The sequence below is a fragment of the Echeneis naucrates genome, chromosome 15 (assembly GCF_900963305.1).
Source record: "Echeneis naucrates chromosome 15, fEcheNa1.1, whole genome shotgun sequence".
Classification (NCBI taxonomy): domain Eukaryota; kingdom Metazoa; phylum Chordata; class Actinopteri; order Carangiformes; family Echeneidae; genus Echeneis; species Echeneis naucrates.
Window position 1 is genome coordinate 17739625 of NC_042525.1, and position 22456 is coordinate 17762080.

The 22456-nt window shown below is 40.7% G+C and overlaps 1 protein-coding gene across 1 annotated transcript in view; it reads right to left on the reverse strand.

The window, feature by feature from the left end:
* itsn1 (intersectin 1 (SH3 domain protein)) overlaps window positions 1-22456 on the reverse strand; it is a 38995-nt gene that overhangs the window by 9973 nt on the left and 6566 nt on the right. Inside the window, exons 3-32 of the mRNA XM_029520403.1 lie at window positions 21394-21486; window positions 20307-20370; window positions 19991-20151; window positions 18758-18955; window positions 18330-18405; window positions 17895-17995; window positions 17720-17783; window positions 17145-17282; window positions 16731-16825; window positions 16485-16624; window positions 16097-16219; window positions 15727-15876; window positions 15231-15371; window positions 14941-15028; window positions 14633-14772; window positions 9941-10077; window positions 9543-9820; window positions 8896-9050; window positions 8482-8496; window positions 7370-7614; window positions 6966-7140; window positions 6802-6888; window positions 6525-6660; window positions 6234-6238; window positions 6057-6132; window positions 5794-5969; window positions 5654-5699; window positions 5345-5466; window positions 4938-5061; window positions 3726-3920 (exon numbers count right to left, since the gene is read on the reverse strand). Coding sequence (XP_029376263.1) covers window positions 3726-3920; window positions 4938-5061; window positions 5345-5466; window positions 5654-5699; window positions 5794-5969; window positions 6057-6132; window positions 6234-6238; window positions 6525-6660; window positions 6802-6888; window positions 6966-7140; window positions 7370-7614; window positions 8482-8496; window positions 8896-9050; window positions 9543-9820; window positions 9941-10077; window positions 14633-14772; window positions 14941-15028; window positions 15231-15371; window positions 15727-15876; window positions 16097-16219; window positions 16485-16624; window positions 16731-16825; window positions 17145-17282; window positions 17720-17783; window positions 17895-17995; window positions 18330-18405; window positions 18758-18955; window positions 19991-20151; window positions 20307-20370; window positions 21394-21486 — 3744 coding nt within the window. The remainder of the gene's footprint in view (window positions 1-3725; window positions 3921-4937; window positions 5062-5344; window positions 5467-5653; window positions 5700-5793; window positions 5970-6056; window positions 6133-6233; window positions 6239-6524; window positions 6661-6801; window positions 6889-6965; window positions 7141-7369; window positions 7615-8481; window positions 8497-8895; window positions 9051-9542; window positions 9821-9940; window positions 10078-14632; window positions 14773-14940; window positions 15029-15230; window positions 15372-15726; window positions 15877-16096; window positions 16220-16484; window positions 16625-16730; window positions 16826-17144; window positions 17283-17719; window positions 17784-17894; window positions 17996-18329; window positions 18406-18757; window positions 18956-19990; window positions 20152-20306; window positions 20371-21393; window positions 21487-22456) is intronic.

Below are 22456 nucleotides of genomic sequence, written 5' to 3' on the forward strand. Positions count from 1 at the left end.
GTGCAAGAATTTTGAGGCAGCAAAATTACATTTGTGAGCCGACAGTAACAGAGGATTTTAAATAAACAGCTACAGCCAGTGATGTCCCTACAAGAATATATTGAGACATTCAGTTGTGGCTGAGTGTAACATTTCTCATGTTGCTGTTTCTTCCTTATTGTTTTGTAGAGGTGAAATGATTATGATATGTCTTGATACAGTAGGTTTGCAGAGAGAAGCTAAAAGTGGGGCCACAACTCAGAGTCAGCTTTTTTGTGTACAGGAAATCTAATGACAAAAATCTGAAACACTTTCAAATGTGCATCACAGTGTGGATATTCAAAGAGGTAATACTACTCAAAAGTATCATTGGTTTGCGAAATCCAGCCACAAATAAAAGCAGCAGAGCTATTTAAATGACTAGCTCTACACTGCTCCCATGTCTGCATTAAATGTAAAGCTGGAGTTGATTAGCTTAGCTTAGCATAAAACTGGAAGTTGGGCAGAAACATAAAACACAACCCAACACTTGTATAATCAACAATTAAAAGATCACATTTTGTTGGTTCCATCAAAAATGTAAGCCACACAAGTAAAAAAAGAACTGTGATGCTAGGGGGAGCTTCAAGCTGGAAAGAGCCTCACTAGCTGATTCTAACTTTACTTTTAAAAAACTAACCTGAGCGGGGCCACGGTCTTTTCTTTCAGTGCTCAGCAAGGCAAAGAAAATTGATGAATTTCTCTCTAAACTCTTATTAACTGGAATGATCAAATCGTTCCACCCCTATGTATTTAGTACCAAATCTGTCTGTCTTGTCAGCAACAGTGTGACAGTGTCATCATCATTGTCATAGCAACAGACAAAACAATAAACATGTAAACAAACAAAAAGAAAAACAATAACAGAACATAAAATGGTTCATTTAAAGTTAATATATATTCAGAATGTTAAGCTGCTGCAGATAAAAACATTATCTCTGTGTCTGAGTGTAAGCTGTGAAATGTGTGCGTGTGTGTGTGTGCAAAATCCAAACTCTGTACCACATTGTATTTTGTGTGTATGACATTGGGTTAGCTCATAATCTCAGCAGTTACAGCACTGCTCTCTATTTTGGGCCTGAATTATGGGCTGAGTCCCATTCAATATGCTTGCTCCCTTCTATGCCTCCTTGCCCCCTTTCCTTTCCCAGAAAGACAAGGAGTAGAAATTAAAAGACTAACTGGAAAACCATAGAGGGGAACAGCAGTTTGAGTTGAAACTTAGCCTTAAACTGCTGCTGGACGCATCTCAATACTGCCTCATTTTTTCTCCTCTCCTCTCCTCCATCTCCTTTTGGGTAGGGGGGAAAGAGGGAGAGAAAAGAAAGGGAGCAGATAAGGGAAGCAGAGGAATCTTTGGTATTAAGAAGAGAGGAGATGAGGAGAGGAGAAGTGAGGAGAGTGAAAGATTTCAACACTGAGACTTGTCCTCCAGCAGATAGTGGGTCTTTCTGTGAAGCTGTTGGAGGGGAGGGGTTAGTGAGGGTGGAGCCAGATCTTATGACTGACAAATGAATGAAGCTGCTGAACCAATGGGAGTGAGGTTAAAAATAGAAATTAAACTAAACTAAAAAGTAAGGAGGGGATGAGCTGAGCAACTGATTCTACTGACAGATACTCCCATGAAGCCACAAAATGACCCACTATCCACTTAACCACGCTAAGATAGGGCTCTTTGCATGTGTTAGTGTTATTGTGGGTGGGTGTGTGTGTGTGTGGATGTGTGTGTGTGTGTGTGTTTGTGTGTGTGTGTGTGTGTGTGTGTGAGAGAGTGACAATGAGTGTGTCCCGTGTGTATACAGTCACTGTGATCCAGTCAAAAACATGTTCATCAGTCCAATCTGGGGAAAAGAGCTCAATAGTCTTGTTTCCTCTAATGCTCCCCTTTATTCTCCTCCACTCCTTTTTTCCTTCCTTCCCCCTTTATCTCAACACCTTCCAACTGTGAGAGAAGTGGGAGCGAGAAAAGAAGGATGAAAGGAAGAGAGACAGAGGAAAGCAAAGAGACCGGGTCAGAGAAGAGCAAAGTTTGAGAGGAGCCCTGACTATTGATCTCCCTCCTGTTGAACAGTGCTGTTTGGAGCCAGAGCCTTAGATAAACAGAGTTTGGCCAAGTCCAGTCAGAGCCATGCATAGACAGCGATCTAACGTTACAGTCTGTCTGTCTCTCTCTCTGGCTTCTATTGGTGGAGAGTCGCCATTTCCGGGTCATGTGACCTCTTGGTGCTGTCCCATTGCTTGAGTGGCCTAGTGGGCGTGGCCTAGTGGGTCTCTTTGAGGGCTTTGAGGAGAGGGGGGTTCTGGGTAATGATATGATCCTAGAGAGAGGACGACAACAACAACATCAACAAAAACAACTAAACAAAAACAACAACAACAACAACAACAACAACCAATCGGGTGCTAGGTGGGTGGAGCGTGCAGCAAGACAGAGAGTGTGGAGGTGTGGTCTAACAGAGCATAGACATAGAAGGTCTAGAGCAGGCAGACCAGCAGCAATGCCAGAGCTGGTGTCTGTAAATATGTCTGGACTAAACAGTGGTTTGTAGCAGACAGCTGTCAATGCGGTGACTGCTGAGTAAAAGTTAAACAACATAGGAATACAGTGTCAAAAAATGGTGAATCAGGCTGGCATTCTTTCTTTGGATATTTAAGAGTGAGCTGCTGACAAATGAAAACAACGAAGCACCTTTTTTCAACGAGAAGCCACAGTAGACAGACTCATGTCAACCCTGAGCACAGACTAGGCTCTTAAAAAAAAAAAAAACTTTAAAGTCTATTATCACTACAGTTTAGGTAACTTCTGTTAGAGTTAAGAGTAAAGCATTTCAACAGCATTTCTCAGGGACCTGGCACAAATTAATTGGGAGGTCAAGTGGAACAATGCTAATTGAGTCAACCAAGCAAAAATGAAATGGCTGTTTTTCATCATCATTATTGTTATAATATGAATATGAGATGATTTTAGATAGTAGTTTGCATAATATCGTCTCCATGCATGTAGGGAGAACTTTGTTAACTTACTGAGATAGTTTTTTGTTATAATGTACTTCCCATTGATTCATTTTAGAGACCACTAAACGATATGACCATTGCATTGCATGACCATTATTATTTTTATAATTGTGCAAAAAGAGATTACGGCTCTATGGTGCCTAAATATACCTGAGAGAAAGTCTGTAGATCAGGGTTGACTATCCTGAACAATTATGAGTTACTGTCAGTGTCTCAGTGCTCTGCTCTCGAAACTCTATTTCTATGGTGGAGCATGCTGAGGAAAAACATGCAGGAAGAAGGAAAACTCATATGTGTGTGTGTGTGTGTGTGTGTGTGTGTATGTATGTATATATATATATATATATATATATATATATATGCCACTGCCACAAGTACACACATATGCATGCACATTCATGCCATACAAACACACACAAACACCACCCAGAGATGGTGCTTGACTGGGAAGTTATCAAAGAGGCCCAAAGGAGTGTCAAGGTGAAAGGTCAAAGGTCAAACAATTCAGGATCAAAGACTGAGAGAGGGACAGCATCTCCACACCTGGCTCTGGGGCGTGTGGGTGTGTGTGTGTGCGTGTGCATGTATTTGAGAGAGTGTATGTTTCAGTGTGTGACTGTCAGCATATATTCATTTTAGTAAAGTGTTCTGAGATTGTGCGTATGTGAGTGTGTGTGTTTATGTGCACTCACACTGCATGCTCGGGTCAGTGTCGGTGGTAAGCTTGACGTAGTTGCTGGGAAACAGACCCTCCCTCCCGTTGAGCTCTCCTTTCCACCAATCACAATCATCCTTGTTGAGCACAGTGATCACCTGACCTTTCTGGAACGCTAACTCGTCATCGTTCTGGGCCACGTAGTCGTACATACCAATCACCTGACACAGAGCTTTAGGACCACAGACAGATATGATGAAAAGGATATGGTCACATGTGACAGTGCTGTCCTCTCTTATTAGCAACACAACCTTAAGAAGGAGCTATTCTCCTACTCTATTTTTATACTTCCCTACATGCAACATTGTACCTGTTACTACTAAAATTACTACTAAAATTTGCTTATCACGGTACAGTTATAGTTTTATTCCTTTCTTTTCTGGTTCCTTTTAATCTTCAACATGTTCTCTTGTGGCTCTTGATCTACACACACGACACATTTATGTTGGTTTTAGAAAAAAGTTTAAATATTTCGGAGTAAAAAGAAAAAGTAGAAGCATTTGCACACCATGAATCCATAAATCTTCTACTCAAATCTGGTTCCCAGATGGGTTTAAATCCATTTTAGCTAGCATTTCTCCTTTGTCAAGTTTGTCCTGCTGTCTGACAAATGTGGTAAATCATGATGTTGACACAAATTAAAACATTTGTAAGGAAACCTTTGGAGATATAAAGTGTGTGTGTGTGTGTGTGTGTGTGTAGAAAAAATATCAAGCATTTCAAGTATTAACTGATGACAAAGGCATGGAGTTATATTTTCTGTTCTGATGTGTGTACCTGCAAAGACAAACTGAAACAGTCTTGAAAAGTAAAAGTTATGTGTTCATGATATTTTAATGGACCTAACTAACCTAAATTATGGTTCAAAACTGTATCTGAATGTATTTATTCTATATGCAATTAAATATACAAATACATATTCTGTTTATTTAGAACTATAATACACCTTTTTACATTGGACGCCCTTCCTGTTGCAACCCTCATCATTTAGCCTACCACTGCTTTGGCTTGTGGCTGGGGTTTGAACTGGGGCCTTTGCATGCTAAGCATGTGCTCTACTACTGAGCTATGTCCCTGCGCCGAGCTATAATAAAACTAAAAAAAATATACAAAAAAGCTAATATCAAAAAACTCTCAAAATATTTAATAACTTTTTTGTTCAGCTGTATTTGTAGCTGCATTTGTTTACCTGTGCTGGCAGGAGCAAGTTTAGGGGCTGTAGGCTCAGTGGGCGTTGTCTTGCTGGTGCTGGGACTAAGCAGCTTCACATAGTTTGCTGGAAACCAACCTATTTGCCGTTTCTTCCCCCGAGCCTGAGCCAGTCAAACACATGTTATTAGTCTTAGATCATAAGCACTGTCTATTTAATTAAATGTAATATAATTTACAGTATACTGCTTGATATATGAAATAGAAAATACATGCTGCTGACACTTAAACCCTAAAATCCAGTGCACATTAATCAGGGACTTCATCATTTTGAAGAGTTACTGGCCGCACAGAGTTGAACTAGAATTGCATTTATACTGCTGTTACATTTCCATTTGTGCACAACATGTTAATTTCTCTGACTTATATTAGTTTGTTCTTGTGTACCTGGAGCTCCCCCTCCCACCAGCCCCCTGGGTTTTTTTTCCTGATGAGAATGAGCTGTCCAGGTGCTAACGTCAGCTGCTCTGCTCCTGTAGCACTGTAAGGGGCGATCACCTGAGCGATCTCTGAGGGCACAGGAGAGAAAGAGAACGGGGTTCTGAGCTCTGATCCTGCACTCCATAAAACTTGGTCTGTTGGGGTTTGATGTGTATTTAGGTTTTTCTGAATCGAAGTGAACAAGTTCAGTTTCTAGTCATTTGAGTTTGAAGTGAGCCTACAGTAGCCACATAAACAATATAAGATGAAGGTCACCTGGTTTTTTTCCCAGGCTTCCTGTCTTCCCTGCTGGTCCCAGTGACTAAAACAAAAAATAAAAGTTTAGAGCAACAATGACTTCCCAAATGTCTCTAGAAACTTTAACCACACATTTCCTTTCTTGTAAATGAGCTTACCTCTGACGACGAAGAGTCTCGTGGTTTGACGTAATTGGACGGGAAAACTCCAGTCTTGCCCCCGACCATGCCTGTCCACCAATCCCCTTCTTTCCTGGTCACCATGACAATATCTCCTTGCTGGAAACTCAGGTCCCCTTGTTCACTGCTTTCGTACGTGTACATGGCTATGTACTCTGTACAGATGCACACAGACAATTTATCAGTCAGTGATAACTTACATAACTTCAGAAAAATAAACGGATATGTTTGAATCACGTTACCTTCTCCAGACTCAGAGGGTTTCATTGGGGAAGGGGAGGGTTGTTTTCCATTTCGGGGGCTGTCTGACACTCCAGACTCACTAGAGAGAAAGAGAGCAGAGCCTTTGTTTACTAGTACAAGGTAATTTTTCCATTTTTAAGGGTTACTTCATTCAAAGGTCATTTTGTAACTCCAACATCAACTGAGTAAGTCAATTCTCTTCAAATAGACAGTCAGTAATTTTCTGCTTAGTCACTACTGGTATTTAGTGTTTAAAACAGCACAGGGTTATGTGAATGTAGCAACACTTCCATGAATGACTGAATGACTGATCAAATTATAAAAGATGCAAAAGAAAATGAAAACTTGAATACTGAGAAAGTAGGGATTAAAATATTACAATTAGATCTCTGTGCATATTTAATGAAAGCACTCAGATCCCAGTTGGAATGGATGCAACATTTGAACCTACCTAGTGTTTTTATTACGGGCTGTGGCGGCAGTAGCAGGGGCCGTCAGGGTGGCAGAGATGAGCTTGACATAACTTTTGGGGAACCAGCCTCTCTGCCCAGTCTGCAGTTCACCCAACCACCACATGTCCTGTTGCTCCAACACTGTTATTATCTATATTAACCATAAAACCACAGGTTTGATTCAGTTTGATTCAGATCCCACCCGTCTGGTTGGCATCAGTTAATAATAAAAAAAAAAAAAGCTACAGTTTAATGGGACAAAAACTAGATCAATGGAATTTAAATTGCCTACCTCATTTTTGTTGAAGTTGAGGTGGTTGTCTTTCTTTGCTCTCCAGGGATACAAGGCCTGTGCCTGAAGTCCTTCGACTTTCTCCCCCTGACAAACAGGATTGCCCATGTAACCCATGTGGAACAGTTATGAAATTAAGGATCAGGATTAAAGAAGTTTGTTACCTGTCCCAGAACAGGTGATGGAGAGGAGCCTGTTGTCATGGTAGCAGGTGTGAAGGCGGAGCGTTGCCGCAGCTGCACCGAGGGAACACTGAGTGATGGATTCTGACTGGTTGAAGAGGTCGGCCATGCATCCCATCCCTCGTTGTCTGATTGGCTGGCTGTATTTGAGGGCCAACTGCAAATATACACCCGCAGGACACAAATATAAATATGTGTATGAAGTGAAGTGTTAGAAAAACTACAGCTACTAGTGGCCACTGTAACTTGTAGTATCGTATTGTGCCATATTTTATTATTCTCCAGTTTTAGTTTTCAGAAACAGCATCACATTAAATCAATTATTCACTGCAGTGTAAGCAGGTATGCTTTTGTTAAGTGAGGATGTTGTCATCAGTAGGACTTACGTGGTGCTAAAGTCAGCCCAGTTACTGTTAGCAGAGGATGTAGAGGATGAGGTTTGTCCAGGTGCTGGAGGAGGCGTGGTTATTGGTTGCTGGGCAGAGGTGGGTGTTGCTGAGGCTGTGGCACGGAGGCTGATGGGTGCTTCATTGTCAGGTATCCGTTCTGCATAATTGGCTGGAAACCAACCAGTCCGCCCCCTAAGCTCTCCTCCCAGCCAGCCAGGCTCACCTGTTTGGGACTCATCCACCTGTTGGAGCAGGAGATAGAACTGAAGAATACAAGCAGATATGCACAGACGCACACACTAATTCATAAATACACAAAGGTTACTATATTCAGATTCAAGATACAACACAGCAGTGGCTTAAACATCCATGACCAGCTGGTGTTCACTTCTAAAATCCAGGAAGTAGAATTACCAAATTGATAGATAATCAAGTATAAAAAAAATTACAGAAAAAAAAAGTAATTATTAACGTTTCGGCAGCAAACTCATAAAAATATGAACCATGTCAATTTAGTGTTTACAAATAACTATGATTAAAAAAAACTGTTGCTGCCCCCTTCATTATAAATGAAAAACATATTTTGTTTCTGCACACATTTCTGCACATCACACCTTTTATTGCTATAGTTACTTGATAAACTTAAACACTCTTTTGTTTTGGTCAACTGATGGATTCTGTTTGAAGCAAATCTGGGTGAGCCTCATTTTACTCCATTGATGTTGAAATGAAGGTTGCAACAGAACTTAAGTCTGCTTACAGTGAAGTTTGGCAGGTTTGGAATGTAAACATGTCAAGTGGGCTGTGGGTTGGAATAAAGTAGTGTGTTTAAAAAATGTTTTTGTGAGTTAACCAATGGAAACATTAATGCCAATATTTTTGTAGAAAGCGTCAGAATGCTTCATATAAACTGCGAAAAGAAAACCACCATGACATTTACACATCTTAATTGAATGACTTAGTTCAACACACATTAAGAAAGAGCCAAACACATCCATCTACTGGCAAATGAATGTATGTTGTGACGATATGAGGTGACAGCAAAAACTCAAATGTCTGCTGGCTTGTGACTGGTGGAAGCACAACACTGGGCATGGGGCAAAACTTACCCATTCCCCCTTCACCTTCAGTTTGCACAGCAGAGGAGAAAGTAAACAGTTAATACACACACACCACACTGTCATACACACAAACCCCTCACAGACCACCCCAATAAAAATGTTCAGTGATAAAGTGAGATAGACACAAAGGGCTTAAATACAAACATAAGTACAATGAAGGCAATAGCATACCTTCTCGCACACATATACAAATATTAATATAAATCCTTTAGTGACCACACTACAAATTTCCTTTGTTAAACTGTCATGGTCACAACTGTACACACACGTCCTTATGTCTCCAGCATTGTCATCTTGTGTTTCCATATATGGGACAACTGTATTGAAACTGCATTTATGAGGACACACCATGCATGATGGTGTGATTACATCATGTATGTAACATGATGTAATCATACATACCATGATTACATCTCCGGGAGTGATACTGATCTCATCATGGCTGCGAGCATCAAACGGATAAAGAGCCCTGTAGTAGACCACCTTCACTGACTGCTGCTGGTCGAAGCTGGTAACTGCTGCCTTCTGGTCAAACAGACTGGGTCCTGGAGCCTTCTCTATTGGAAATTAACATGGAGAAAGAATATTTCATCCGGATTTCTACAGATTTCATATGGTTGAATCAAGTAATCAAATACATTGCAGAGTCTACAGTACCATCATGCTAAGAGACAACATCAACTTTTTGGTGAAGCAGGCTTTGTTTTTGGTTTATCATAGCTCCTGATGGATGCAAAATAATGCCTGTCACTGAGAGATAATAGTGTTACAACTTAATTGAGGATTCAACTCAGAATGTGTGGAAGTTTGAGGAAGCTTTTTTCCTTCATGGATTATAGATCTGCTGTGACCTTAAGATAACATTGGAAGAAGCAGCAAGACACTGGAAGTAAGCGAGGATGCCTTCTTTGGAACATAAACCTAGTTCCATGAAAAAACAAAAATACTGTTGACATCAAGTACAGGCAACCACCACACACTAGTTCCTGCTTTCTGTGTCTTTTGCACTCTCCTTCATTCATACAGACAATCAAACAACTAGAACGCACCTGCTGAAGCCCAGGGATCTGTTGGCTGGCTGAACAGCTTGTTCATTTTATCTTGCATTTCTTTCTTGCCTCTTCCCTCATCTTCCTTGTCATCTACTGATTCTCCTCGTTTCTGGCCCTCTTCTTCTTCCTCCATCCCTCTCCTCTTTCTCTCCTCCTCTTCCTGAGTGACTCTATTCAGCCATGCATCGGGTGCTGAGACAGAAACTGGGCTTGGAGCCTTAGGGGCAGAGATTCTTGCTTCGTCCCTCCAGGCCACACCTTCCTCTGATGGCAACCTGCAGCATGACAGGGAATAATTAACCTCCTCTGAGTACAAAACCTTCCATGGTATAAACTGGGGAACAGGTTGGATACAAGCAAAGACTCTGAGATGCATTTGTGCATTTGTTTCTCACCTGCTTTCCTGCAGCTCGGCAGACTTTCTCTCACTCGGAGTGTGTATGTGAGAGTGTGTGTGCGCCAGTGTGTGTGGGTCTGCCTCCATATCCTTTTGTTTCTGTCTCTGCTGCCGGCTGTGGATCTCCCGCAGCTCCTGCAAAGTATCATGGGATAAAGGAAGGAACAGCGGTGAGGAGGAAGTGGGATCAGAGGGGCTGGTTGCTACGGGTTACCAATGACAACAAACAACAACAACAGTAACAGCAGCAGCGGTGGCAGAAGCAGCAGCAGCAGCAAGTATGTATTAGTCAGGTGATAGCAAGCTCCGCCCTTTCACTTACATAGTGGTAAAAGTTTGGCAACCACACTGAATATCAAATCTTTTTGGTGATGCTGAAGTGTGCAGTGCCATCTGGTGAAGATCTTCAAAACCAATGACCATTGGTAAGCAAAGATTAATTCTGTCTACCTTATACACATGACACTTTATACATGTCTGTATGTGGAATTCCTGATCTGTGTCTCTTCTTAATTTCTTCCTTTTTTCCCATTAAAATGATTTTTTTGGGAATCTTTGCTCAGATGGACATTATTGTACAACATGAATACCACTCCCCCAACTAAACTAGCGAGAAATATTTGCTTTAGTTTTGAGGATACGTTATTGGTTAGGATGGAGATGATTTGAGCAAGCAATAACTTTGTGGAAATCAAGTTTTTCTCATTGGTAGATTTCCCATGATAATGATGGACCCAGTGACAAAAGCAGAGGAGTTTTCATCTCAGCTACAGTACTTTGCATGTTTTAGACATTTGAAATTTTAGATTTTCATCCATCATCCAGTAGTCAGAGAGGTGTGTGATGGGTCCTAATTCAGTCTGAGTCAGAACAATTGCTGTAACTGTTCAGCCAGTGTCTGAAAGAACTCAAATGCTGCTGCATTCTTTAGTTGTGACATGAATAAACTCATCAAGAGAGGAATCATTGGCAGCCAGAGTGATGAGGGATCCATTAAAACCATCTCTGTCCCCTCCTACTTCCTTCCATGTGGGGCAGCTTTTGTTTCTCTGCCTGCAGTTCTGTGACTATCGATTTCTCACAATGTAGTTCTTGAGCTGCGCAACTTGGTTTAGACATAAGATGCAAAGTCAAGTTGTGGCTTTTGATTTTCAAAACGTGAGAACTCATCCAGTTCTACTTTGCATTTTTTTTGTAGCAATAAAACATCTCTGTGTGATCCTTGCAGATAAATATTAAACCATGTGTAGTGTGAACCAATATAACTCTTCATTTATCTTGGTATATTTAGCAAATATAGTAAAAAATATTTTTATCAACTTTGAGAAAAAGTTAAAAATTAAATATTTAAAATTAAAATCAAGAGTAGGAGGGGACTTCACAGGGAAGGAACATCATCACTACTTTAGGTTGGTACAGACCCGGTCCAAAACACAGCGTCCTGGACACAGTGGTGGGGCGGAGCTTGCACAAGGTACATTATGTTTGAGGGAAGGGTTAGAAGTAAAATAAATAAACAAAAAGGAAAGTGAATGAGTGGCTGGGTGGAGAGCAAGGTATGTGATTGGGGGAGAGGGGCAGTTCTGTGTAGTCATGACAACCAGCTGTGCCATTAGAACACACACTGTTACTAGAACACATGGTAGCTGTTGTGTTTCAGCCAAACAACCAACGTGAGGAAAACTTCCCGAAACAAGCAAACCAAAAACTGAAGACAGAAGACTGATGAAGAAATAAAACTAAAACTGTGAAGGAACAGAGAGCTCCAAGTCATCTGAAACAGAACAGAGGACTGCAGAGACAATGCCTAGTGTAGCATGCCTAGCTACACTCCTACGCACACGCGCACACAGACACACAGACGAATAAAGTTTATCAGCATGTTAGGCTAGTAATAAGCTTCTGCTTGTGTGGCTGAAACATCCTCTGTTGGCGCAAGGGCAGTAGCATCGCAACAGTGCAGCAATCTAGTGAAATAGCCTAAAACAGCAGTACCATACAATTATCTAATCGAGTACACTCGCTTACCTAGCAAGATTGCTAGTTTAGCATCAACTATAAAAGTACTGTTAGCCAGCTGGCTAAGTTGTGACCCAACACCAGCCAGGCAAAAATATAATGGGAGCAAAAGAAGAGGAATGTTTTGAGAAAAGAGGTTTTAGAAAAGATATAGAAGAAAGGACCATGGGCCACTTATAGAAAAGCAATAAGGAAGGAAACAAAAGATGAAAATAGGCGGGAATAAAAAGGGGGGGGGGGGTCTGGCTGGCTGGGTGGTGGTTTGAACCTGTATAATGTAGTCTAGCCGAGCCAGACACACTCTGACAGCTGACACACACTCCTGTAGCTGGCCCTGCTTCTGGCACTGAAACACACATATACAGATACATACAAACAAACACACAGACAGACAGAGCGTCAACCATTCTACAGACAGACAAACAAAGACTTGCAGATAGTTTGGGTCAGTGAGTTGCTTTCCCATTTATTTCTAGCTATGTGCAGTATAATGCCAACAAAGAATTAAGGGCTTTGACTTATAGACTCACTGTGTTGAGTAATGCAGTGGCGTAAGAGCCAAGTTGTGGATGTAATTGATGAATGTTTTTTTGCATTTGTGATCTACATTTTTTGTCAGTAAAGAGTGTCCACAGTGAAATTGAATGTCTATATCATAGAAATTCTCTTATATTCTCTTTTTTTCCAATGTCTTCCAGTTGAATGTTTAAATGTATAAGTTGCAGTCATTACTTCCAACGCATTGATTTGCTTTGTATTAATTTGTTTCCAATAGTGTGCCTTATTGACAGAGGTGTTACTGAAGCTGACCTGTGAGGTTAGAGTGGAAAAAAAGCACACCAAAACAGAATCAGCAGAGTCAGTGTCACACCACTCACAGCTTGACTATGACTGTCAAGCTTCAACTAGCTGCAGTACATCCAATTGCCTGACTGCGGCAGCACAGTGTATAATACATGTTAAGCCATTTTAAAAGTCTGTTTTGTTGGTGTTAAAAGATGACAAAGCAAAGCAATTTAAAGTGACTGAAGTACTTGAAACTTCAGGGTTAGTAGTCTGACGATAAGGTGTACAATGTTTTACTTGTAACCCTTTTTGATACTCTGCCAAATCAGACCCTACAGGTCCAATTCAAATGCATAACCTGCTCTATGCTCCAGGTCTGCGATCAGAGGCAGAAATGCCACTCTATAATTTGGTAGAATTTGATGTTACAAATTGCATCCCAGCTTCAGAACCACCCCAGTCCAGCAGTGGCATTGTGCTCTACCTGTCTCCCTCTCTGTTCCTCCTGAAGCTGGCGTCGCAGGGCTTCTATTCTCGCACAGTGGTTGGCATAGAACTCACACAGAGACTGGCATGGGCAAGGGAGCAAATACACCAATGTAGGAGATAAATAAAGGAGTAGAACATAAAGAAGGAAGGATTTATTATGTAGATTGGGCAAAGAATAAAAAGGATAAAATGAAGGCAAGAGGTAAAGATACAGATTTGAAAAGCAGAAATGAAAAAGACAGGAGGATGGTGAGTTGAAGTGGAATTGGCAGTAGGCACATTGAAGAGTTCCAGTGGGTGTAGAGGACAGAGGAGACACAGCAGAGTGACAAGAAAAGATTTTGGGGAAGGGAATGGTGTAGAAAGGAAGGTGGAGGGTAGTATAATCAAATATGATTCGCATGTCAATGGCCTATGCCTCTGTTTTGGAAAGAATTATACCACTGAGACATGGATGCACCTTATTCTGGAAAATAGCTGGCTGTGCTTGTTTACCAAGTTTTTTCACAACTGTGTTATTCCGAACCTTAACCACTTTCTACACTGAATGAAACTGAGAACCATCTTAATTTTCCTCATCCTTCTCGTTAGAAGAGACCACAAGACTAATTCTCTTCTTTTTAACTTGACTATGTTCTGGGGAAATCAGGAAAAAACAAACAAACAAACTAACAAAAGGCCGTAAACAGACTCTTATATCTAATCCCTATATCAATCCCTTCATCTTCCTTTCTAAACAGTAAATTATTGCTGAAAGCTACATGAAGTAGAGAGTGAAAAAACTCAGTGTTGCAGTGCACAGCTGGCGCTCTCCAAATTATTAGCATCTCACATTAATACACACAATAATACATCAACATGAGGACAAGCACTGGTACATTAGTTAGATGTAAATATCAAACTTTTAAAACAGCGGAAAACATGAAAAAATGTAACTATTAAAGGTTTAAGGATGATATTGAGAGGGATGGGACAGAACATAATTTGAAACTCTAGTCACAGCATTGGAATGGCCAGACATTGAGAAATTATTACTGGATTGTCTGTGTAGTGAGTAACAGAATTTGTTTTTGAAACACTTTCATCTATAAAAACATAGAAGTTAACATCTTCTGCCATTTATGAGACACTATGAACGTTATTGCAGTATGCTTTCCTAACATATATTAAACCATGTAGCACACCATCAGGGTATATTTTACAAACTTGCATCATTCAACATATCTCCTCATATATAGTAAATATTTGTTACTCTTGATGAGATACTACAAATATTTTTTTTTTTATGTCATTGACTATTTTGTCTCTTGAGGAAAATCATATTAGACCTGTTGCAGGTGTTGCTTTTGTCTTCTCTCCTGTGTTCATGCTTTGGTTAATATTTGAATTTGTCTACCTTTAGCTGGGTGTTGAACCCATCTATTTCCAGCAGTTTGGCCCTTGTCTCTCTCTCCACAGCATCCAGCTGCTCTCTAAGCTGCTGTCTGCTGGTCTCCTTTTGCTCCACAGCCTTCTGCAGGGATGACAGGCTGTCACCTAAACAAACACACACATACACAGAGTAATGCCAAGTCAGGTTCAGCTTAAATGGCCATGGACACAAAAAAAAAAAGAAAAAAGAAGAGAGAATCCAATCCATGGCGATCCCCACCTATAAGGCTAATATGTAATAGTACATGGGAATATGAGTTAAATGGTACTCACGGTGGAGACTGTTCTGTTGAACCTGTTTCAACTGGTCGTTGAGACTCTGTTTATCAGGAATTAGCCTTCCCAGCCACTGCTGAGAGTCCTGGATGGTAATGTCAAGAGAAACAGGCAAAGTAATTATCACATATTTGCATATTTGTACATCTTTTTTGTTTTTTTGCCACATGCAAGTTCATTAAAATTGCAGATGACAACTGTACTTTGTAACCTAGAAATTAACGTGACCCCTGTCTGTGTGGCCAACTTGTGTTTAATTGCTGTTGGTGTGCACTAGTTTTGCAGACCTGCAGTTGTTGTTGTAGAAGGGTGATTTCAGCGATGCGTGTTTCTCTGGTCTGATTAGTCTGCTCCACCTCTTTCCGCTGAGCTGACAGACGAAACCGAACATCCTTAAGTTTGCCCTCCAGCTGGGTCTTCTTATCATTCTAGGGAATTGGAGAATGAAACAGTCAGGAATATAAATTAAGATTTCTGCATACAGAGTATTGGATGTGACAAATAATTTGTTGTCAGCTCTTCTGTTCTTCCAGTTGGCACTTTCGCTTTAGCTTTTTCTGTGGCTTGTGTCAGTTCAAGGAGTATCTCTTTTTGAGTATACGGCTCTCCGCAGCATCTTCTCAGCAGTAAATACCAATCTGCTATTACTTTAAAGAATTTGTCATATTTCTACTACTACTTTCTACAATGTTGCTCCAATTGGTTGACAAGGGCTATGTTCTCTTGTACACTAGCATGTGTGATTATGATATGACTTTGTGTGGGTGCCCGTGTTTTAATTACCAAAGCCTCTAATTCAAATTCCAGTGTCTTCTTCCTGGCTTTGAGCAGGACTATGCTTTCCTGCTCTCGGTTTCTTTGGGTTAAAAGCTCCTGTCGACGCTGGCGTTCCCACTCCAGCTGTCGCTGGCGCTCTAATTCACGTTTAGCAGCCTGGATGGTCGTAAAACACACACCAACAAGTTCAGGTCAGATGTTACATTACATAACAATACATGCAGGAGTGTACAGTATGCTCTTACTGGAAGACCTAAGATGTAAAGAGGAGGGTAGTGAACAGTGAATGGCCTTCTAGCTGACTGCAACAGACGTAATTACACATCTGTAGCAACTGAATGTCAGCCTCAACTTGGTAATCATTTCCTCTTTTTACCTCTCTTCTTTCTATCTCTTTGCGCCTCTCCTCTTCTCTCTGCCTCTCCAGCTCTCTCTGTTTTTCCAACTGTTTTTCCAATTCTTGCTGCCGCCTCCTCTCCTGCTCTAGACGTTCACGCTCCTACAACCCCAACAAACAAAAATTAGCAGGTGAAACAAACAGCTATATTGTATAATTATGGGCCATTCTAATCAACACATCAACATTTGTAACAAAATTAAAATGAATTTACTGATACATTGGAAAGACATGGGAAATTGTGACTGGTACAATGACAGCAATGTGGCCACTAAAGCAGCAGAAATTATATGGTGTTAAATATGAACTATAAACCATGCTCAGTTCCAATTTAGGAGGTACAGTGTCAAAATAAGAATCAGTCTACTTTTCTCTCCTGTTCCTCTCTCTCCAGCGCAGCCAGGCGTTCCTGTTCTTTCCTCTGCTGCTCCTGTAGAGCTTGACGTCTCTTCTCCAACTCCAAGTTTCCTCGCTCAAAATTCTCCCTCTTCTTATCCTCAAACGTGACTGTGTACAGACAAAAGGTGTTTGTGTAAAGAATCCACAGCTCAGATGTTGCTCATTGATCTACTACAGCTCAAAGAAGGCCAACGAGAACCAAGAAGAACCCAACCTGGAAGTTTCTTTTCCTGGCTGCTCTCAGGCTCTTCCTCAGTCTCCTCCTGGACGCTCTTTTGGTCCGATTGAACGCTGTCGCTTCTCACTCGCCTTTTAAAAACAAACACAGTGATAAAAACAAATTTCTTTAATGTTGACACTCTACAAATCTGGATGACATGTTTTAAGTTCAGTTTCTATCTGTAGTTTAAAATAATTTATTCCAAACAGTAACATTTTCTTGTACACAAAGACGTAAATGACAAAACTGTTTTAATGTACACAAACTTTGGAGTCACTTGACACATAAAGTGATAAACATAACATGCACAGGCATTTATAATATCTATTGCATAACAATGCACATAGCTAATCACTGTTTATACCACAGCCAGTTCGTCAGCTAACATGATATTTGGTAAATATTTACCTGAATGTAGGTGGGAGGTATTCTGGCGGTAACACAGGGGGTAATGGTAACCCTGACATAGCCATGTCTATGAGGTGCATGGCCAAGATAAACTCTTCAGCTGTGAGCTTTCCATCCTGGTCAATATCTGATAGACTCCTAAAGCAGAAAAAGATGGAACAAATTCCTACGGAGAACTAATGTATTTGAATTGAAACATATTTATGTCTTCTATTTTGATAAAGATGAACTGATCATTTCAAGTTATTGTTCAATGTCTGGGCAGTACAGTGGCATAGTGGTTAGTGCTGTTTCCCCACAACAAGAAGTTTGCAGGCTCAGTTCCTGAGTGCATAGTTTGCATGTTCTACCTGTGCTAACGTGGGTTTCCTCTGGGCACTCTGATTTACTCCCTCCGTCCACCAAAGACATGCATTATTAGGACAATGTGTCACTTCAAATTGCCCATAGGTCTGAGTGTGACGGGTTGTTTGTGACTGTCTAGGGTGTACCCTGCCCTCATCCAACGTGAGCAGGGATTGTTTACAGCACCCCCCGCTAGCGCTAAAAGATTAATGAATGATCAATGTACTGACCATATTGTTGCCAATTGGCTCTGAGGAAGACTAGACTGCATCAGGATTGTGCGAGCCTGGGGACCTGCAAGATGTGCACAAACAGAAACACATTTAAATGCATATAAAAGCAAACATGAATGAGATCTTTTCCCAAATTGTTTGTGTGTGTGTGTGTGTGTGTTAGTGTAAGTACCAGTGAGGTGCCCACTCATCATCTTGTCATGAGAGTTAAAAAGCTGCCTGTACTTTAGCCTTGAGGATTGAGGAACAGCCCAATCAGCGGGAGGCTGACTACTAGCAGAGGTATCAGAGAATAAAAACCAAAGAGCAGTAACTCAGAAAAAATACTGAAGCACCAAGAAGGCACACAAAGTAATTACCATAGAGAAAAGATAAAGCAAGAGTAACATGTACTATAGGTTACACAATCAGAATGCTCCAATGCTCCTAGGGTGCTGTTTTTATTTACGTTTATATAAAAGAACAAAAAGGTCAAGAGAAAAATTCTGTAGGTTAATGCAGAAAGACGAGTCAACTATGACCAAGCCAACAGATGGATGACTTGAGATTTTTTTTTTTTTTACTTTAGTAGCAAAATGGTGTAAACATTTCAGATTATTTGACCTACCTAGCATCAAAGGATGACCCTTTCTGCAACTTGTTACTGGAACGATTAAAAGAAGAGGACTTGTTGACTGATGGAGCTGAAAGAGAAAAGAGAATGTCAAACTTTCAACCGCTTCACTTCATGTGGAACAGCCTATAAATTCTGTAAAGCATTTAATTTTATGTTATTTCATGTGATTCTTTTAGTGTATGACACTCAAACTCACAGCAAGATATGTTGTTTCTTCAAATGGTCAAAACTAACTACAAGTCAGCCTGTACTTGCATCAGTACAGAATGCATGCAGGCATCACCTGTCTATGGTACAAAATGAATGATTGCATATTGTGTAAACAAAAGCCTAAAACTGTGACTTGTGCCCATACCCACAATTACTATAGATGCAAAACAAACAATGCAATACTCCCTTGTCCAATGCTGTTTTGTTACCTGGATGGGAGAAGCCTGAGATGGGCTGCATCATGCCTGTGGGAGGAGCTCCATTGGCAATTGGTTGAGGGAGGGGTGGTGGCGCAGATGAAACCAGAGGAGGAGATACCCCAACAGGCAGAGGGGGTAGGGGGAGTGGGGGCACTCCTGACAGGGGAGCTGGGATGGGAGTTGCCATGGGAGCCATGGGGGGCATTCCTTCAGATAAACATATACACAGTAAGTGATTATTAGATTCAGACATCTGTCGAGTGTGGCAAAGGCAACAATGTAATCAATATTAATCTGCTGCTATTTTTGACTTTATATATATATATATATATATATATATATATATATATATATATATATATATATTTATTGTGTAGTGTGAGAGCCACACCCCATTATTGCTTTATATTAATATTACAGTATATTGCGTCACAACTTTATTCATCAGCAATTGAGCAATAACCAAAAGGCAGAACTGAGATGAGAGCAAACATTTTTTTCCTTTATGACCTCTGGACAAGGCAGAGTGACTCATCTTTATCAAATACATCTGCAACAGCTCAGCTGAATCACTCTCCTATTTTTCAAGGCCAACAAGACAGAAAACTTAGATGAAAAGCAGTTGTCGCATAAACTGCAACAGATTACTATCTATGTTATGACATTAAACTATGCTGTTTCCTCTGTATCAAATGTAAACAGCAGTACAGAGTCACAGCAAAAGTAATTACTTCCACTGCAGGGGAGGAATGGCATTTAAATGTTGATTTCACTAACTAAAAATTTCCAGTCCTTTAAAAGTGCACACGAGGCAATTGTTTGAAAGGATTTTTTTATTTTTAAACAAAAAATGGCTTGCCACAAACACGAAATATCACACAAATTCAAAGTGTGATTTGTGTGTAAGAAGGTTACGGGTTCGGTTCCCAGCCTGGGTCCTTTCTATGTGGAGTCTGCATGTTCTCCCTGTGTCTGTGTGGGTTTCCTTACATCATCCAAAGACATCATGTTTGGGTTAATTGATGGCTCTAAATTATCTGTAGGTCTGAATGTGAGTGGTTCTTTGTCTCTGTCTTTATGTTTTGGCCCTGCAATGGACTGGTGACCTGTCCAAGGTGTACCCCGCCCTCGCCCAGTGTAAACTGGGACTGGCTCCAGCAAACCTGCGACCCGGAAACGGATAAGCGGTTGAAGATGAATAAATAAGCGAATTAATGTATTAATGATTTGTGTGTAACTTACCAAAGCCAGTCTGTGAAGGCAGTGGCAGTGGGGGTTGTTTCATACTGGGAGGAAGTGTAGGGGGTAGAGGGTGACCCTGTAGTTTCAGCTTGATGAGTTTCATGGCAATAGAGAACTCATGGATATCCATACGGCCATCACTGTTCATGTCAGCCAGAGCCCTGCAGGCACACAGAGAAAACATTATTTACCCATTTTAAGGAAAAAATTATGTAGCACTGCCGGACAAAACTCCTAAATAATGAAATGAATGGACTGGCTACTTAATATTTACTAAACTGTCAGCTAGTAGAAGCTTCCTGGTCATGTGACTCACCAGATCTGGGCCAAGATGGGAGGGGGCAGTCCTGACTGAAGGAAGAAGTTCCTGGCCTGGTCACCTGAAAGACAAAGAAACAGGATGTGAGATCACAGCACAGGTGTGAAGTGAAAGGCCACTTCAGACCATTGTGTGTGTACTACAATGCTCTTAAGAAACTTCCAGGGAATAAACTAGGGATGCACCCAAATTCAGCCAAAAATTACCCAAAAGTCAATTTTCAGTTTTGTGGCTGTGTCAACAAAAAAAAAAAAAATTAAATAAATAAATAAAAAATAAAAAAAAAAATCACTGAATCACCTAAATCACAGAAAAAAAACACGGCCGAAACTTGTGACAACGCAAGCAAACAAGGCAGCCAGCATGCGAGAAATGGAATAACAGCCAGCATGTATGTGGTGTGGACTTATTTCACTATCTTGGAGAAAGACCTATGCATTGAAATTTGCAAAATGCAATGCTGAACTTTCAAGAGGGGGTACATCTGCAAAGAGTTTCTCCACGTTGGGTTTAATTTATCACCTGAAATCCAAACATCCTGATCACCATTCTGAATATGAGAAGAACGCGACACAGAAAAGGAATGTGACACCGAGCGTGCCCACTCCGTCTGTGGTGGACGCTTTTGAAAAGGCAAGAAAGTTTTTGGTGGCCAAATTTTTGGTGCAACCCTATTTTACAGTCTTTCAGCAGGCCAGTCAGCCAGCCTGTACATCAATATTTAATGTACACATGAGTGGGGTCAAGTTAAACATTTTATTTAGAATTTTCATTTCTAATAATTGACATAATCATTTCTTTCGGTGTTACGCTTTTTAGCCTTGGTTTCCTTATTTTTGGTTTTCGGTTTCGGCCAAGAATTTTCATTTCGGTGCATCCCTAGAATAAACCGATTGAGTCAATAATGTTGAAGGTTGTCAAGGTCCAAATTTATCAAGTGATTTATCAAGCGAACACAGGCCTGGTTAGTGCCATTGTAAAAGAGGCCATACAGACACAATGCATTCAAAGGTGCACAAGAAAGTTGCTCTGAAGATGAAATTTACATCACTTGGAAGGGGAAGACAAAAAGAGAAGCTGTTACCTGTGATGTAACCCCCCACGGTCGGAGAGAGACTGTGAAACTGTTGATCATGTTTGGCTCTTTCTTCCACTGAGATCAGAAACACATCTGGACCTACCATGCCCACAAAGCACACACACAGTTGCAGATTAGATATTAAAATGTGTAGCCCAAGACAAAGCAAGGCACATACACAGGCAGTGAGGTATGAATAGAATCCATCTGTGATGAATTTCAGTTCCTGTTGGAGGTTTCCCTTTAAGTACACTGAAGAAAAAGATTCAACCCAGAAACAGAGAGAAGAAAAACTCATGAAGGAGGGTGGAGACTTTCCTTTGTAAGCTCAGTTCATGCCTTCTCAATCATGCATGATTCCTGAAAATTAACTTAAACAGAAAGATTAATTTTAACAATTAACCCCTTGATGCCTGAATTTATTTACAATTTTATAAAAAATGCATTATTAAACTCAGATTGGGGGAATAATTATGCTATCTCAGCTACACTCTGAATGAAAGCAATTTGAGGTAAATTCACGACACTAAGCATCAAGCCCCCCCCCCCCCAAAAAAAGTCTATTGTGTGACAGTGAAGGGATATCACAAGCCAGACAAGCCAGAAACAGAGTGCAGCCATTACAATCATTACATTGATTACAAAAAATTATCAAGGAATTTCCTCTGCTTTGAGGAATCGTTAAATTTTTACAGAGCACAATGCGCTGACGTCTCGCACGCAAAGAAAGAAGAAGGAGGGGGCAGACATGTTTGGTTTTAGCAGCAGGATGATTGAGACAGAGCGCAACATACTCCAAAAGCCATGCCCACTTGGTTTTTACCTCTTGCCTTACTGTCTGTATCTACTTCTCTCGTCTTAAAGGGACATTATTTCTGTTCGGCAGCTTATAAAAACTTAGATTACGGTTCTATACCCTGTTAGTAGTGCACCCTACCACACAAGGTTTTTGGCATTTGTTTGCGTTTGTTGGCACATGGAAAGTGACAAGAGACATCTTCACACAAAGTCAATGGAGAGCACTTGATTGCTTTCCCCTCTGTTGTGGGCGGGGCTAAAATGCGCTCTG